The 17725-nt window shown below is 42.2% G+C and overlaps 1 protein-coding gene across 5 annotated transcripts in view; it reads left to right on the top strand.

Moving 5' to 3' along the window:
* The window catches only part of LOC147207255 (C-myc promoter-binding protein-like), a 42627-nt gene that overhangs the window by 21880 nt on the left and 3022 nt on the right, over positions 1-17725 (top strand). For 2 of the 5 annotated variants that reach the window (XR_015100388.1, XM_086106329.1), the window contains exons 10-34: positions 144-319; positions 673-773; positions 950-1165; positions 2176-2321; positions 3281-3319; positions 3665-3798; positions 3994-4126; positions 5369-5575; positions 5741-5869; positions 6853-6994; positions 7134-7262; positions 7525-7596; positions 8406-8522; positions 8634-8780; positions 10154-11313; positions 11928-12159; positions 12358-12458; positions 12926-13101; positions 13218-13385; positions 13469-13640; positions 14256-14510; positions 14569-14686; positions 16034-16060; positions 16531-16693; positions 17618-17682. Coding sequence is in view for 4 of the 5 variants with exons in the window: in XM_086106329.1 (XP_085962455.1) it covers positions 144-319; positions 673-773; positions 950-1165; positions 2176-2321; positions 3281-3319; positions 3665-3798; positions 3994-4126; positions 5369-5575; positions 5741-5869; positions 6853-6994; positions 7134-7262; positions 7525-7596; positions 8406-8522; positions 8634-8780; positions 10154-11313; positions 11928-12159; positions 12358-12458; positions 12926-13101; positions 13218-13385; positions 13469-13640; positions 14256-14510; positions 14569-14686; positions 16034-16060; positions 16531-16693; positions 17618-17682 (4525 nt within the window). In the remaining variant the exon portion in view is untranslated. The remainder of the gene's footprint in view (positions 1-143; positions 320-672; positions 774-949; positions 1166-2175; positions 2322-3280; positions 3320-3664; positions 3799-3993; positions 4127-5368; positions 5576-5740; positions 5870-6852; positions 6995-7133; positions 7263-7524; positions 7597-8405; positions 8523-8633; positions 8781-10153; positions 11314-11927; positions 12160-12357; positions 12459-12925; positions 13102-13217; positions 13386-13468; positions 13641-14255; positions 14511-14568; positions 14687-16033; positions 16061-16530; positions 16694-17617; positions 17683-17725) is intronic. The other 3 variants (XM_086106331.1, XM_086106330.1, XM_086106332.1) reach the window with 3 other exon arrangements.

Raw genomic sequence — 17725 nt, 5'->3', positions numbered from 1 at the left:
ATGGATCTAACCTAGTATGTGCTCATATTCCCAAAAACGATGCACTCATCATCAATAACCAAAATAAATGACTGTAGATGCAAAGTAAACCAGAAATTGAAGTAAATGCACTACTGTTGGTTTGAAATATTCATTCTCCTCAGATGATCTTCCCCTTCCACTGGCCTTGCCCATATATTCCCCTTTGCCCCCTGGCACTGGCAGATGTGTTGAGTGCCCCATGCCCATTCATCGTAGGAGTGGACTCTCGTTATTTTGAACTTTATGACCCGCCACCAGATGTGAGCTGTGTGGACCTGGACACAAACACCATATTCCAGTGAGTGCACCCTCCTCAATTTAATTCTCCCAACATTTGTATACAGTTCAATTTAAATGGATGCAGCCTCTTTGAAAGGTGAACTTTTTATCCATTTCTTTCTGTTCATTCTGATTATCTGCCTTCACATACGAATTGATCTTTTTGTGTATTTTATGCAATATTTGAGTTGTTGATGAAGAGTACATCGTGTACAATACCCCACTATTTCCACAATGGTTACATGTGTACAAATCATTAGTTCTGAGTGGTATAGCCTAGGCGGCACTCTTTGGTGGGTTTTTTTTGCGGCGCAGGACTTGTTGCAATATGATCTGAGCCCCACTACAACGAAACAGTGTCTTATTTTCTAGTAATGAAGATAAGCGTACCCTCACATGGAAGAGCTTGCCCAAGAAAGCCTGTAAAAACCTAATGAATGTGCTGAACAATCTCTACCAACAACTAGTTGAGGGTGAGTACCGACTGACACAGTACACATTGAAACCTGTCCCCCGACAGTGCTTTTGTAGCAGACACAGTGGAGCGCATGAGGTTATTGTATCTTAATTTTATAGCTCTAGTTCCAGCTGTGATTTATTGTGTTATTTATTTATTTGTTTGTTTATTTCTTGACTTCTCCGTCCTCAGGTCAGCACCGGTCTGATAGCCTGCTGGAGCTCAGTATGAGTGATTTAACAGAGTTAAGCCGTGGGAAAAGTCTCCATACTGTGGAGCTCGAGATCCAGGAAACCTTTCTGCGCTTTATGGCAGCCATTTTAAAGGGATACCGTTCCTTCCTGCGTCCCATCACCCAGGCACCATCTGAGAAAGCCACAGATGCCAGCTCACTTTTTGACTTGCAAGGTAGGGGAGATATTTTAGTTGGAGCACAGCAACTTGTAGGGACCAATTGAGATATTTTTACTCACCAGCCTACTAGTGCACACACTTACATCTACATCAAGTTCACAGCGTATCTGCTTTTTCTCTACAAGAGAAGCCCTGTTGTATCAGTATCAGACGAATGATGGCTAGGATAATGCACCAGAAGACAAAACCTTTTTATATTAGTGTTTGACTGATTTCTGGAAATTTAATGAGCGGTTGGGGATCTCTTCGTCATTTTAGTGTGAGTTGCCTCCCAGTTATAACTACCTGGCAGTGGCCAGCGGTGCATTTGGTACCTGGGCTTTCAATTGAATCACCAGACTTCAACCACCTCTTAAATTCCCACCACTGTCCCATAATAGAAACTATTGATACTACTGCATACAAAAATGCAATTTACAGCATGTAACTCTGTTATGTGCTTTGTTCATACTGTACATCATATTACTCTAGTAGCATGATAAATGCATCACAAATGAAAAAAATACACCCTATCCAGCCAAGTGAGGGTGAATGGTTGTTTATCCATATGAACCATACGACTTGTGACCAGTTTAGGCTGTATCCTGTCTCTCACCCAACGTCAGCTGGGATCAGGTCTAGTCCACTGGTGCGGTGCCCCGAATGAGGACAAGTGCTTTCGAGAATGGACGGATGAGTAGTTGAATCCATCCAATTTGTCAGTTATCATTAAGGCCTCTGCTTAAAAAAACCCCACAATGTGCTAAATTGTTCGTTGTTTTGAAATCGAAAGATTTGTCAAGTTCCCGTGTCAGCTGCTGATGTCTTCTGTTTGGCCCTTCACGATGAGAACATTGCAGCTGAATTCATTTGGGGCAATGACATGATATCATACTTTATTCTTTTAAGAATAGCTGTTGCCAATGTTAAATGTGACAAAACGTGATTTTTGTGGTTGAGCCGTACTATGAGCGTATGAGCGATGTGTGGCACTTCTAACAAAACATTATCATCTTTGTCTCCAGGGTTCTTGAAGAGCCGTGACCGCTCCCACCAAAAGTTCTATTCACTGATGACCAAAACCCAGATGTTCATCCGTTTTATTGAGGAGTGCTCCTTTGTTAGCGACAAAGATGCCAGTCTGGCCTTCTTTGATGACTGTGTGGAAAAAGTGAGCATCTTCATTAATAAGAATGAGATCCCACAATGATCCCCAGAGAGAAACATTTTAGATCAGAACAGCACAGTAATAAAACTGACTTGTATAGTGCTTAAACATGTAGTATATGATGTTGAAGGTGCTAGTATCACTGGACTCCACCCTCCCCTTCCTTTGCGTCTCTGACCAATGCAATGCTCCTCACGAACATGCACGAGACCTGCATTGTTTTATACAATTAGCTATGGCTGTTAGATTCGTAGCGTGGCTTACTCATGTTGAAAATTGCCAAACATGAAATGTTACAGGTTTGGTGTTGAATATTTTGGACTGTTCAATCGATGAATAGTATGAGAGCTGATAAACTTACCTGATGATCCAATGAGAACGACAACTTTGCCGTTGGTTTTCCAGGATTAGCGATGCACCAAGAGAGTGTGTGTTCATGCACAAAAAAATGATTGCCACATTATTCGATTACACCTTCCGTCTTTGGTCTCTGGCCTGCTTTTTCAGGGCAGAAAGTGTGTGTGGGTTTTTTTGTTTTTGTTTTTTTTTCACACAGCAAACTCTATAATATCAAAAATGCAAAAACTATAATAAAGTAAATAAAACTAAAATATGTACTGTACCATTAAGAGATGAAGCCAATTGTTTATGACAGTGCTGTTGATGATTATACATCACTGGCGATGGTGAGGGTTGAATGGATGCACGTGTGAATATGGAACGATAAAGGAGCAGAATCACTTCATTCAAAATGAGAGCGCAAAAGCTTAAACTTAATTTGAATTCTGCCAAATGACACTGTTTACATAGGCTAACATCTCAGTCTGACTTTATCTTCAGCAAACCTTTCATGTTGTATCAACTGTTATTAATTCGGTCTGCTGTTACTACTGTCTTCAATTTTAATCCACTTTTCATTCACCCGTTTTTTTTCTATTCTGTCTGCCTCTCTTTGTGAGCAGCTGTACAGCGCTGACCGGAGTGCTGAAAAGGGGGCCAAGGTATAGTATTTTTGTTGTTGGGGGTATTTCTCTTCCTTTTTGGCTACTTGCCAACTTCTTAATGTTTTTAAACTTTTTTAAATGAATAAGAAATATTTTAAACTATAAAATACAATGCTGGGAGGGAATTAACTGGGTCTTCACAGATTTCAAAGTGTTTTTTCAAAAAGATTATCAAGGGCCTCAAATTGAGTAAGCAGCAGTTGTTAAATCTGTGTGACGTGATATTGGCACCTGTCAACGTCATACGTCCAACCGGATCATTTCATCTGGGGTTTCAACCTAAAAGATGTACTGGAAGTGAAATGATGTCCTTGTACCATCATGTTCGTTTCTTCTCTGCAGGTAGATGGTGACAGGCCAGAGGAAACCAGGCTGATAGAGACTGATGAATCTTACCGCAGTGAGCACACGGTCTTCATCACACCTCCAGACTTGCCTCCTCTGCATGAAAGCGAAGAGCATACACTATGCTACAGGTAGAACAAAATTGAAGGAACTAAAAATAAAAAAGTTCATTACAAATTGGGTATCATATAAAAGAGAAGTAAACAGGGCTTTCCAGTGCTAAAACAATATATTGTCAAGAAGCCGAGTTACAATAGAGAAACAGTCTCAAGTAATGTGTGAAAAATGATTTGTCTCATAATGTCTGTATGCATGTTCTTCATTAGGTATGATGGCTTCCCAGTTTTAAGTCTTGACCTGTTTGACCCAGTGGAAGGACTTCAGACCCCAGCTTCTCGCCTCAATGCCAGGCACAGCTGTCCCACCAGCCCCGCACCCATGTTTCGGCGCAGCAAGCAGGTGAATGTCACAGTAGCAGCCTGCTACTAAAATCAACATAGCTTAGGTCATTTTATAACTCTGGCAGCAAGCACCTTCTCAGATGCTATCGACATGTCTTATTACTACTACAATTTTATAAAACATTCGAAAAGCTGTTCAATTACAGTCTGGATAACTACTTGCACAGACACAAATGGTACTCGGCGAATCAAATCAACAATATTGGCATTAATACTCTACAGTAGCGTCAGTAGAGAAAATTACTGCTTCATTGGAACAAAAATGATACACTATTGGAATATTCATAGATATAAACAAAAAAAAACTGAATTTGATACAATACACCACAATATGTTCCTTAAGAAACTGGAGCGATTATGGTGTCAGGGGAAGGGTACTGGACTGAATGAGGAGTTATTAGACTGACAGAAGACAGTTTGTGAATCTTGGGGATAAGTATTCAATATGTTTGTACAATCATTGTGGGGTCTGGAGTATGAATAATTTCGGGCTTCTAGTGGGTGTGGGTGTGGTTGTGTGTGATTATATGCAGACACAAAAAAGGAATATTAAATGGTGAAGTAGATAAATAATATATTAATATTGAAGGAGAAAGAGGTTGTACGTGGGATTAAATAAATTGCATTTATTCTCACCCCTTTTTGGACATGTAAGTGAACTTGCAAAATTGCTGTTCTATTTTGTTTCTATGTTGCTTTGACTGGACGTTTTGTGCAAATATTCTTTTTTTTTTTATTGCTTGTTCATGTAATGTGATTATATCATTTGCATGTTCAGAATAAAAAACAAAGAAATAAAATACAACCAACAAATAATATAAAATGAATCATGTGCCTAAATCAATAGCGGATGGGGGTTTTTTTTGTTTGTTGTTTAAAATTCATTACTACATAAAATGGTTAATGTGAGAGTCAGAAAGATGTTTGAGAATGTGTTCCCCAAAATCATCATGATTCATTTTATTATTAGATTGTATTTCATTTTTTTATGATAACTGTTCTGTAAAGCATTTTGTTTCAGCTGCAGTTTTTGTGAAAACACTAACTAGATTAAAAAAAAGATGTATTGCTTACACATTATTACACTATATGTTCATAGTAATGCTAACTGCTTTCTGAACGAATGCCATAAAAATTTTACTCAAATAGCGTGCGTGTAAAAAGTATGACTGGCAGTCTTCCCAATCCATAATTTTAACTACATAGCTTCTTTTCACCATGCATTCCTTTTTGCCCACAGGAGATTAAATCAGCCCAGAAAATAGCCAAAAAATACTCGTCCATCCCAAAGCTGTGGTCCATGTGCCTCCTACGCCATTGTTATGGCCTCTGGTTTATCTGCTTGCCTGCATATGTGAAGGTTTGCCATTCGAAGGTGCGAGCACTTCGTACCGCCTACGACGTCCTCCGTAAGATGCAGTCTAAGAAGCTGCAGCCACCTGATGAGGTGATGAATTATAAGAATGTCCTAATGTCATGTCATTCAGCCCTTGGCTGTTCAATCAACTTTTCAAGTCAAGTCAAGTCAACAGTATTTAGAGAGCACTTTCAAACAGCCATTCAAACAGACAAGATTAAATTTGTTGTAACAATTTTATTCATCTTTATACAGGTGTGTTACAGAGTGCTGATGCAGCTTTGTGGACAATACGGTCAGCCTGTCCTTGCTGTCAGGGTCCTCTTTGAGATGAAGAAAGCAGGAGTCCACCCCAATGCAATCACATATGGCTACTACAACAAGGTACTCGCATATATCCCTGAGAATGATAAATTAGTCATATATAATTATTATGTTATGTCATTTTTCAGCATAGTTACTTGTCATTTAGGTAATCGTAAAACTCGAAGACAACAGAATGTGGAGTAAACCTTAACTTTCTTTATTAGTTGTAGCGTTGTCGTTAACATTTTCGTCTCTGTATTATTACCCCTGACACCCCTGAAAGAAACTGCAACAAACAAAGACTGGGTTAAAGGTGATCAGCTGATATCAGCCTGCTTTGTATCGTGCCCCATTTTAAGATAAGATATCCTTTATTTGTCCCACACTGGGGAAATTTACAGCCTCCAGCAGCAAGAATGTGGGTAGAAAGAAGAAAAAAACAAACAAACACCGTTCAATTAAGTGCAATATAAATACAAAATGGATAAATCGCAGTGCTATTTACAATTGTTTTTCACACATTATTATTGTTGTTCTTTTTATTCAGCAGCCTGACAGCAGTCGGTAGGAACGAGCGTCGGTATCTCTCCTTCTTGCAGCGCGGGTGTAACAGTCTCTGGCTGAAGGAGCTACCAAGTGCTGTCAGGGCGGGCTGGAGGGCGTGGGAGGGACTGTCCATCATAGCTTTTAGCTTAGTTAGCATCCTTCTGTTGCCCACCTCCTCCAGAGTGTCAAGGGAGCAGCCCAGGACAGAACTGGCCTTCCTGACCAGTCGCTCCAGTCTCTTTCTGTCCCGGGCCGAGATGCTGCCCGACCAGCAGACAACGCCATAATGGATGGCCGAGGCCACCACCGAGTCATAGAAAGTCTTAAGGAGCGACCCCTGAACCCCAAAAGACCTCAGTTTCCTGAGTAGGAAACTGTCCTTTCCTAATCAGGGTGTCCGTGTTTGTAGACCAGTCCAGTTTGTTGTTCAGAAGAACACCTAGGTACTTGTAGGCGGTCACCCTCTCATATGTCCATTTTGAGGTGAAAATCTTCTCTATCCTCTTTTTTGACAGGCGGTGTTGGAAAGCACATGGCCAACCAGCACGAGAGGAGGTTACTTCCTATGGATGAAGCTGCGGAATGTTGTTCTGGGTGTTGCTCAGTTCAAACGGTCACTACGGAAACATGCCCCTCCTCCGCAGAGCCCGCTGTCGGGTAAATTCGCTGAGAGGAAATTCTCAAACGTATTCTGAAATGTGGTTTAGTGAGAATCCTCAAATGCTGTTTGAATGCCAATTGAAATTAAAATGTGCAGTGGTACTTTTGTTTTTTTGTTTGTTTGTTTGTTCTTTAGATGGCAGCGACATGGATGCTGTTAGTCACGGCAGCCTGGATAGCGCTGCTGACACAAACCTGAACGAGCAGGGCCCTTACACCGCTGACACCATCAAAGTAGATCCCAGTGATGATAGATCTAGCACAGGTAGACATTCAACGGCATGGCTCAGTCTTTTGCTGAACGACACATTTTTTGACAGTTTTTTTTTTTTAAACACCCTTCCTCCCTCATTTGTCCGCTCCAACTCCACCACTGGCCACTTCTTCATTTCACTCCACTTTGACTGGTTTTATTCCTTCATATCATTTCATGTCTCTTCATGGTTTTGTGGCTGTGGTTTCTGCTCTGCTCTGTCTCTAACGCTGCCCCTCACTTTGGCCCTGCCTGTGTTGCTTCTTGCATGCAGTCAGCCATGTGGGCACCTGGGCCCACTCATGCAGGGGGGGCTCTGAGCACAGAAAACCCACCCTCAATCCAGGTAAAAGTCTCTTTCCTTCTGACCATCTCTCCTCACCTTAACTGACCCATAAACTGTTTGTGTTTTCTTTCAGCCCTTTCATTGCTACAGTATTTTTCTGGCATTTTCTTCTCAGATCTCTGACCTTCTTAACTTCCAGTCAGTCATTTTCTTGGGGCGCACTTGTGTTTGTCCCTCTGCTATTCTTGGCATGGTCACCCACGAACTGACTTTATCGTTGATTATTGCAAATACTTATCAAGATTTTTTTTTAAAAATGTGCGGGGGAGGCTTGCTCCGAAAGGCTAAGATGGTTCACAGCAGAGTCAGAAGAAGGGATGACGGGTTTATACAGTTTCTTAATTTATTTAGAGATTACAATGAACGGATGTTAGGAGGAGGAGCTTCAAAAATATCCATCCATCCATCCATCCATCCATCCACTGGAGTACTGGAGGCTATCCTAGCCGTCTTTGGGCAGTAGGCGGTGGACACCCTGAACCGGTTGCCAGCCAATCGCAAGGCACACACAAAAACACATCCACGCTCACACTCATGCCTAGGGACAATTTGGAATGCTGCTGCAAAAAATAACCGCTGCAAATTGATTCTTTGTTAGTTAGTATGAAATAAGTAATTGGTCTCCACCGTTGATTTGCTTAATTTATTTGTACTATAGAATCGTAGCAAACTGTAAACTGAGGCATTTTGTACTCTACTGTGAGCTCTGTGATTGTTTGGTTTGCCATCAGGTACCTTGGTGCGTGTCTTGTCCCTCTCAACTTTCCCCCTATTTCCTCATTTAATTGTGCCATTTTGTCTCCATTTAGGAGATCAATCAGATTTGGGATACAATTCGCTGTCCAAAGAGGAGGTTCGCAGAGGAGACAGCTGTGCACAGGATTCCATTCCTGACAAGGATAAGAAAGAGAGCGACTGCAGTTCTTGTCAGTAATCTATTTGATGTCATACCTATTGATATTTTGTTAAATTGGGGTAAAATAACTTGGCCATCTATTCTATCACAAGATTTTAAATTGTGCTTTTTATATTTGTAGTGTCAGAAACAGAGAGCACCAAGGGAAGTAAAGACTGTCTTCCTCAGCTGGACGTGGAGATCAATTCTTCCTTGCATTCCTGCGGCATTGTAAGAAGTTGTCAATATGACAATTCGAAATGTAGAGCTAAGACCTCCTCACGCACAGGTAAAAGTGACTGATAATATCATTTCTGTAACATGTATTTCCATTCCGCTTGTCTTCATTTGAGTTAGGAGTGAGTTGAAGTGAGCTGTTCTTACCAATTACAATAAAAGGGTTGAGATGATTGACTTGATAGATCCTAATCCTGAAACATTTCAAGGATTTTATGTAGCTCAGGAAAAAGGAGACTTTTCTCAAATGCTTTCTCACTTTTTAGTTGAAGACAAACCTAAATATAAAAAAATCTTTGGTGATAAATATTGGTAGTCTAACTTAGGCTCTGAAATAATTGTAGCAGATTTCAAAAGCAGGACCTAAATGAAAAATCAATCTTAATTGCTGGGAGGGTGCGTTGAGGATTTATTGATGAAAAGGGGTCGGGGCATTCTGAAGAGACTGTTTGCCTTGTTTGTTTGTTTTTTCCATTTGTGCACAAAATCAGAAGTTGGAAAAATAATGTTTTCCATGTTTTCACTTTACTTTAGTAATAGTGAGAATTCATTTCATCTTAAGTTTGTTTGGTTTAAAAAAAAAATCTTTTGAAAAATGAATGAACGACTGATACACAGATTCACACCGCCTGTTTTTTTCCATTTGTGCACAAAATCAGAAATTAGAAAGCGAGCCTTGTTTTTTTGTTTGTTAATTAGCAGGTTTAAATAAACCAATTACCATTCCGATCGCAAGATGGGATATGTCTATAAATTATTTGTTTTGTTTAACTGTATACACTTGTGTGCGGTACTCTTTACTGTGCATCAACGGACGTATTCTCAAGCATTTTTTACCAATGTTTAGCAATTTTTGCCATGCTGATTTGAATATTAAACATTTATTTGTTAACAAATGAGCAGAACTGCATATTTACCAACATTGCCACTGGTTTCAAAACATAATGCAAAAAATAAATAAAATAAATCAACTTTTTGATTCCTCTGATCCCACTAAGATTGATTGACCAACTGATAATGAGACTTTTTCTACTTTAGTCATTGGAGGTACTGTGTTTTCAGTATCGCACTAGAAAATGAAGCAGTGGTATGGATTATCAGAGGAGCAGAGCGGCATCTCGCGTCGCAAAAAGGTTAATACTGTACAGCTGTAACATATTGAAGCACCAAAAAGTATCAGTGGTGATCAAAATTCATTTGTGGCATCCCGCCACAGATAAATGTGTATGTGAAAAACATTGCAACTGCAATGTCTTAATTCAGTCGGATCAGCGAATTAAGAACTGAGAAGTCACAAAATGTGCATAAAAGGCAAAATACTGGCCGATCCAATATAGCGGATCAGATTAGTAGATAGACGCCTTCCAAATGAGTGGAATGAAACTCACTGTAAAATGAAGGCTTCTCTCCCGCTTCCTTTTTTAGGCCATGTTGCAGGTCTACTCTTCACTTCTTCCCTGGAAGAGATCGGTGAGATCCAGTCAAATAGCTTGCTCAGGAGACACAAGAGCACTCTGGAAGAGGTTGTTGGCGGTGGCTCGGCTTTTGACTGGCAGGGTGTGAGGGGCCGTTACATGAGTGGTGACAAAGTAGAGACCACCACCGTCCTTGGTCTGGGTATGAGGCAGGGTGAAACAGACCCAGTTAAAATAGCAGGACATCTTGGCGCTGATGCAAAAATTCTCTCTAATACCAAACTTGGTAAGAGCAAGAGGCCTCCGTCATTGGAATTGAGTGGCTTAGAGGAGACTGCTGTCACAAGAACTTGTCAAGATGAAGAGGAGAACGACTCCAGTGATGAGGACACACATAATATCGAAGCAATTTTTGATTTGGAGGACTTGGATTTGGATAAAACTACCACAGGAGTTGGAATGACTTGTCAAAAAACCTGCAGATCTCATGAGAAGGATGTTGAATGCAGCCCCAGCTTCTGTGGCATGAGCGATGTGGCATCGAGTGGAACTGCGAATCGCACAGGCATCGCGACGGGCTATGACCCTCTATCCCTGCTAGCTGCAGCGTCACAGTCAGAGCAGCAAAAGGAGCATCCGCGCCCAGAGGATGACAGCACACCCACCGCCAACAGGCATCTGGCAAGGGAGATCGAGCTGTACATGAAGCACATGGGAAGCCCGCTGAGCAGTCGTACACCAAGTGTGGATCTGCAGGACCCGGCGAGCCGCCTCATCTTCCACTCTTCTTCACATTCTGTTACTCGAAGAGCTAGCTTACCCCATAGCTCCCCCTTTCGGACCACAGCGGTGCCACGGTCTCGCACCTTCCACCCTCCCTCGCCCCCCCAGCTCAGATCGCATCAACGTCTGTGGTCGTCACCGCCCCGTCGCAGCGCTAGCACCACCCCTAGTCCTTGCCCTAGCCCGCGCCCAAGGTCCTATAGAGAGAAGACAAGCAGGATGCAAGTCGCAACTCCCTCACCATCCTCCTCCTCCTTTGTTCTTGACACACTGCTGACACCAACACTGGATGTTTTCAAAACCAGTATGTTCTCTGCTGGGAAAGGTGTGGCAGAGAAGGCCAGCCGTTGGTACTCGCGTCTGTCTACGTACACCACATCGACCAAGGTAAACCTAGAAAAATGTGTCCTTCTTGAAGGCCTGCACACAAGTATTATGAACACAAAATAAGAGCGAGCCATGGCTTTGACAAAAAAAAGTCAAGCTGTAACTGTCAGCAGCGATTTTAACATTCTAATTTTAGTGAAAGACAAACACAGTACATCATCAAGAAAACAATGTCTCCTAACATCATAACTATTTTGAACTAATAACCAATGTGAGTAAATTGCATGGATCTTCATGAAATGCTCTTTTTGTGTAACATTAAATTCGCACCATCATAATTTGGGACAATAGGAACATGTCTAGACATCACTAAGTTTAACACTCGCATGAAGCACACTAGTGGGCAAGTATGTCTGCTGTTTGAACAGACATAATGCAGGGAGGGCTTCAACTTGACTATAACTGCGGTGCATGCATGTGTTATGCAATTTCATCTTGAATAGTGTTAAAGTTCATCATGTGTACTGTACTGAATTGCTATAGTTTCTGTGCCAAAAATGTAATTCAATTCTTACGTCATTCAGTGTTTTTGTGGTGTGACTTTATCGTACGTGTGAGCACTGTCTGAGCTTGCTGTTGTATCAATAATAATGTTCCAATCTCTGCTCATGCAGGACCCTCACCGTCTCAGTGGGTCTGAGCTCGACGTTGGGGATCCAGATTCCTTCTACGATCAAGATGAGGAGCACAAAAGGGAGTCAAAGAGCGATATGGTTTCCCCACAAAAGAATGGGCCTCTTGGCCCAAAGGGACCTCGAAGAAGTCCTAGAGCAAGCCCTTTCCACAGCAGACTAAACTGTCCCACTGCATCAACAAGCCACAGAAGACCAACAACTCTGCTTTCTGGTACAGTAAATCCTTACATTTTAATTAATACATGAACATGACTGCCCACTTTCGCTCTAATGCTTAAATGCTGAGAACAATCGCTCAGGTTTGCTTGAAAATCGCCATTAATGTATCGGTGCACTTTATTGTCTTAACATCAATCTGTCATATGCGTCATCTTGCCACGTACTCTTCCCATCTTTCATAATCTTACAGGCGACCTCTCACCACCTGGCTTCCCTTTGTCAGACAAGTCAGACGTGGGCTCCTCACACTACACAAGCAACACCAGCATCTTCAATAACTATGCAATGGAGGTGAACACAATCGGCACAATTTGTTTGTAATAAACCTAATGACAAAGTTATGACCGGTACTTTGAGTTTGTATGAAATATTGTCCCTTCATCGTAACACTTGGCTGAGCAGACTTGAATTTTTCTATCGACTTTGTTTGCATTATCAAGTAGATGGACATTTTTGAGTCATGAAAATCTATATATATAAAATATAAATAAGGTGTCCGTAAGGCCTTGGCGCATAGGTAGAACACATGAAAGACAACTTCAAACTTTATGCGTACCTTCAACTTTTTATTCATGGAACATCTTTAATATGATGATTAATTAACAGTTGAATTAAATGAAAAAGATCTCATTATCCTGTGTGTCCAGATTTTACAGACACCCTGTATGTGTGCGTGCATGCGTGCGTGTGCATATACTGTCGAAATATCGAATATTTATTTCTTTTTGCTCAAAGTATTTTCAATTTGTCCCCCCCAGCTGTTGATATCAAGTTGTTCACGGTGTAAGACATGTGACTGTTTGGTCTACGATGAGGAAATCATGGCTGGTTGGACAGCCGATGACTCCAATCTAAACACCATCTGTCCCTTCTGCGGAAACCCTTTCCTACCTTTTCTTAACGTGGAGATTAGAGACACGAGAGGACCCGGCAGGTAATAAAATATAGTTTAAGTCATGGCATCCAGATGCACAGTGTACAAGTCCACTATCATAGCATGGTCAATGATGATGATTGTCAATGTGACTCGATCCCTTCTTTTGTTCTCAGGATGTTCTTAAAGGGAAGCGCATCTGTCGACGAGGCAATGAGCTCTTCATATTCTGCCTCCACGGGCTTTGGCACAGGGACATCCACCTTGTCCACCCCTTGTCCCAACACTGCCATCTCGCCACCGTCCCCCGGTATTTCTATCCAAGACCGTTCAGTGAGATCGAGGTACAAAAATGTCATGATATTCTTTTACCGAGTGTCTTTGGCTATGGTGCAGTTTTGACTGGAAGAAGGTTATTTCTCCACAGACCTCGATCAATGAGATCTCACGGTGTCAAGATCCCCTCAGAGTGGGCTTTTTCTTCTGGATTGGCCATGGCCCGTAGCGTCAGTGCCTTTGGTCCAGCTGAGGAAACATCCCAGTGCAACCATTTTGTGCCATTCTCTGGCAGTTTACCCAGCCGCTTGAATGAAACCACTGTATGTGCCACACTACTGATACCAGAGTACAGTATTGTCAAAATTATTATTTTTGACCCTAACATTTTCACGCTGAATGAAAAACAATTTTGGGTCATAATGTTAAATAATCTCGAGTCAAATCTAAATAAATTTGGTTAACAACATTGCATTTTAACAAGATGAGAAATTGTGAATAATTTCAAATAATACGCGATCATTAAAAATCCCCAAAAGTACATGCCACAGATAATGTTGTACTTCAATAATCTTATAAATACCGGTATAAGCAATTATTTAAATGTTGGAGACCTAAAGTGAGCATGTATTCTACATTTCGAAGACAGAGCTAACCTGTCGTGCGAATTGTATCGGTGTACCTCTGTGGAGATCGCATGTTCTCCCATACTTGCGTGGGTTTTTTTCTGTATATGCCTGGCTTCCGTTATTGTTAGGCTGACCTGCGCTTAGACGAGGACTGCTGCTCATCAAAAAAAGGAGCTTCATTTGTCCAATTTCTGTGACCTTGACAAACATTTTTGAAACTTGTAAGGCTAATGTGGTTGGCTTTACGTCACTGTTGCTAATATTATTTGTGGGTCCATCAAAAATCTTTCCACTATCATTTTTGTCCAGGACCCACTGAGTATGGACTGGCGTCTCCACAACCCTGAGCCAGTGACCGTTCCGTACCTGAGCCCGCTGGTGCTGTGGAAGGAGCTGGAGAGCCTTCTGGAGAATGAGGGCGACCCAGTAATTACAGAGGCTGACATGGTGGACCACCATCCTATCATCTTCTGGAACCTTGTGTGGTACTTCAGACGGCTGGACCTACCCAGCAACCTGCCGGGACTCATTCTCACCTCCGAACACTGCAATAGGGAATCCCAGGTAAGAAATGTGTACAGCATAGCCAAGAAAAGAAACTTAAGTTCTCTGTTTTCTGCAGATCCCTCGTCAGTGGATGTTAGAGGACAGCAAACATGTGTTGATCCAGATACTGTGGGACAACTTGAAGCTGCAGCAGGACCCCGTTCAGCCTTTTTACATTCTCTGGAACACGTACAGTGAGTCATATTTCTTTGTTGGTCAGGACGTTTGGACTTCGGCCGACATTTTATATTCATTAAGATGCGGCGTAAAAAAAAAATATATATATATATTATTTTTTTAAAAATCACCTGAAAGTGTTTTGTTCGGGAAAAGTAATTGTGAAAATTCTGTGGAACACATTTCAAAGTCTAAGAAAGGGCAGGTGGCCCAGTGGTTAGCACGTCGACCTCACAGTGCAGAGGTCGTGGTTCGATCCTGGCTCTGGCCTTCCTTTGTGGAGCTTGCATGTTCTCCCCGTGCCTGCGTGGGTTTTCTCCGGGTGCTCCGGTTTCCTCCCACATTCCAAAAACATGCATGGCAGGTTGACTGGGCATGCCAAATTGTCCCTAGGTGTGAGTGTGAGTGCGGATGGTTGTTCGTCTCTGTGTGCCCTGCGATTGGCTGGCAACCACCCGAAGACAGCTGGCATAGGCTTCAGCACCTCCCGCAACCCTTGTGAGGATAAAGTGGATCGGAAAATGGATGGATGGTAGAAAGGGCATGATGTACTCTACATTGTAATCCACAGTTCCACCAGCCATTGGTTTGGTCCAAATAGAAAATTCAGCTTTGAAAATAATGGGTCTCAGTCAGAGCTTGGAGCTTTGCAGCAAGGCCACCACTGGACATCAACGGAGGAACATCATTAATAAAGTCAAGGATCGCTTTACTCCAGTCAATAACAAGCAACTGGGCTGATGTCAGTTTTGGCATGAAACAGTCAGGCATCCACGATGACTCAGAATACAAAGATGAATTTCACCTTAGCGCACACAATCTGTAGCCTAGGTCCTAACCCACAAATGAACGGCTTTATCGGGAGATAATTCAAGTTTTAGAACACGCCCAGTCAGACCTCATCCAGTTGGAAAATCCTCGGTCGAACCATGACGCATTTAGAGTGGTTTTGCAAAGAAGACGTGGTCAGTATTCACTCAAGATGTGCTTGGGACAGATTCCCACCCAAAATGAGGGAATGCAAAAGGTGCTTCAGCAGAGTATTATTTATAGGCTGGGCACGCTTGACTCACTACTATATCTCAGCTTTTTAAATGTAAATATCTGACTATTTCATGACAAACGTTTCCACAAATCTCAAGCATTTTATGGTGATGTGTCAGAATTGTCCAAATCATGTGATTACCCACTTCAAATGTCAGTCGTATGATTTGATTTTTCATGTGAATTTCCTGTTATGACTGTCAGTCCTAAATAGAGCGCGTCCTGGGCTCTGTTGTAGTAATTTTATTTTTTAAGGAACGTATTGTTGGTCAAGCCAGCCGTCTCCTGCTAACAGGCTCTGTCTGCTCTCTGTCTTTCAGGGCTTAAATGTACTCTATTATTAGAAAGTGAGTGTTGTCTTCTGGCCGCAGACTTCTGCTTTATAACTTGGGTTGTCGTTGCTCTCTTGTGCGTGCGTCCTCTCTGTGCTCGCATCCGTGTCATCTTTTACTTCCCATGTTTTTCTGTTTTTTTTAGAGGGTGAAATTACCCGTTGTATATGTGACCCCGAAGAAAGGCCAAATACATCCCTGCACTGTATTTGAATGTGGCTTCTTGGTTTTGTGAATGTTCACCTCCACACACATTCAGATTTAAAGAAAGACATAGCCGCTGTACTAAAACACAAGTCAGTATTTTAACCGTCATCAGCAAATGAGCCATTGTTGTCTTTATTTCAACTGACATGGGCTAGCCGTGCATAGTAGTTAAGTGTCATGAAATGAAGTGCGTAATGCGAAACAAACAGGTCAGTCATAAATCTGTCATTAAGGGGAAAAAGGGCATTATGCTGACTGGCTTGTGTGTGGTTTTGTAGATGTGGGCTACTCTGTGTCCCGAACGGTCCCAAAAGAGGAGAAGGCGTTCACGGAGGAGCTGCTGCACAGTGTGGTGAGGAGCATCCAGAGGAACGATGTCGGCCGACCGATGGCTCATCTGCTTGAGCTACAGGACCAGACCCTCGGTCTCAAAAGGCAAAGGTCAGTGTCATAACGGGTGCATTTTGACTGAAGCCAGTTGCGCACGCCGAGCGATGCGACTGCACTTCACTAACCTCGATGTTCCCGGGCTCAGCCAATTATCCCTTTTTATCAAGTCGTGACGATATTGCAAACGCAACTGTTCAGCTTGAGCCTCTAGCATCTTTGACACTGAAACTTGTCTTTGAAAAATAGCTCACGCTCAGCCAGATCGGATGGCGAGCATCTGTCACCAGCAATTTGTATTGTAGCTCTGGCTTTCTATTTAGGGTCATTGTCTTACTGCAAGATGACTCCCGTACCCGGTTTGAAGTCTTGCGCAGCATCCCACAGGTTTTTCTTCCAGGATTTCATCCACCTTCCCATCAACTCTGATTGATGAAACATTTGTGTGTCTTTGTGCATGTTAGTCATATGTTTTTTGTATTAATGTACACTGCCCCCTAATTATTCTATCAGTTTCATTTTCACAAAAAGTATTAAGAAATAAAATAAAGCAGGTAAATCTTTAACCTACAGTGGCATCACCGGATGTTGTTAGCGCTCAGCAGTCTGCAATTGCAGCTTGTGATCGGGAACTGTTGCGCTATATCTTTTATCGTTATCATTATTCTCATTCCGAATTTGTTTCGTGTACAATTCACCGAGGGCACGGGCAAAGAATAGGAATCTAGAGGGCCGAGGGAAGCACTTTAAAACGGTACGTGTGAGCTACGATAGCTAACAGGCTGCAAAAATGCGTCGCATGCCTCCGTGTCAGGCTGTTGCTCATCATGGCGTGCGTGTGTATATGCGTGTGCGTGCGCGGTAACGGGTTGATAGCAAGAAGTTGGTTGATGGAAAAGTCGATCTTCGGTCCAAAAAGTTTGGGTACCCCTGGTCTACACCAAACAAAGGGTAAATACTTAGCTTTGTCTTGTTTAGGAGCTTGTACAGAGACCTCCTCTTCCTTTCCCTGGTGGCCCTGGGAAAAGACAACATTGATATTGGTGAGTCCTCAGTTCCCGGCTGAAAGAAAATAGTCCGAATAAA

This window comes from Hippocampus guttulatus, chromosome 3 (assembly GCF_054856545.1).
Source record: "Hippocampus guttulatus isolate MCC_2025c chromosome 3, RoL_Hgut_1.0, whole genome shotgun sequence".
Lineage (NCBI taxonomy): Eukaryota > Metazoa > Chordata > Actinopteri > Syngnathiformes > Syngnathidae > Hippocampus > Hippocampus guttulatus.
Note: the sequence above shows the minus strand (reverse complement) of the source record. Positions and strands in the feature narration are given on the sequence as shown.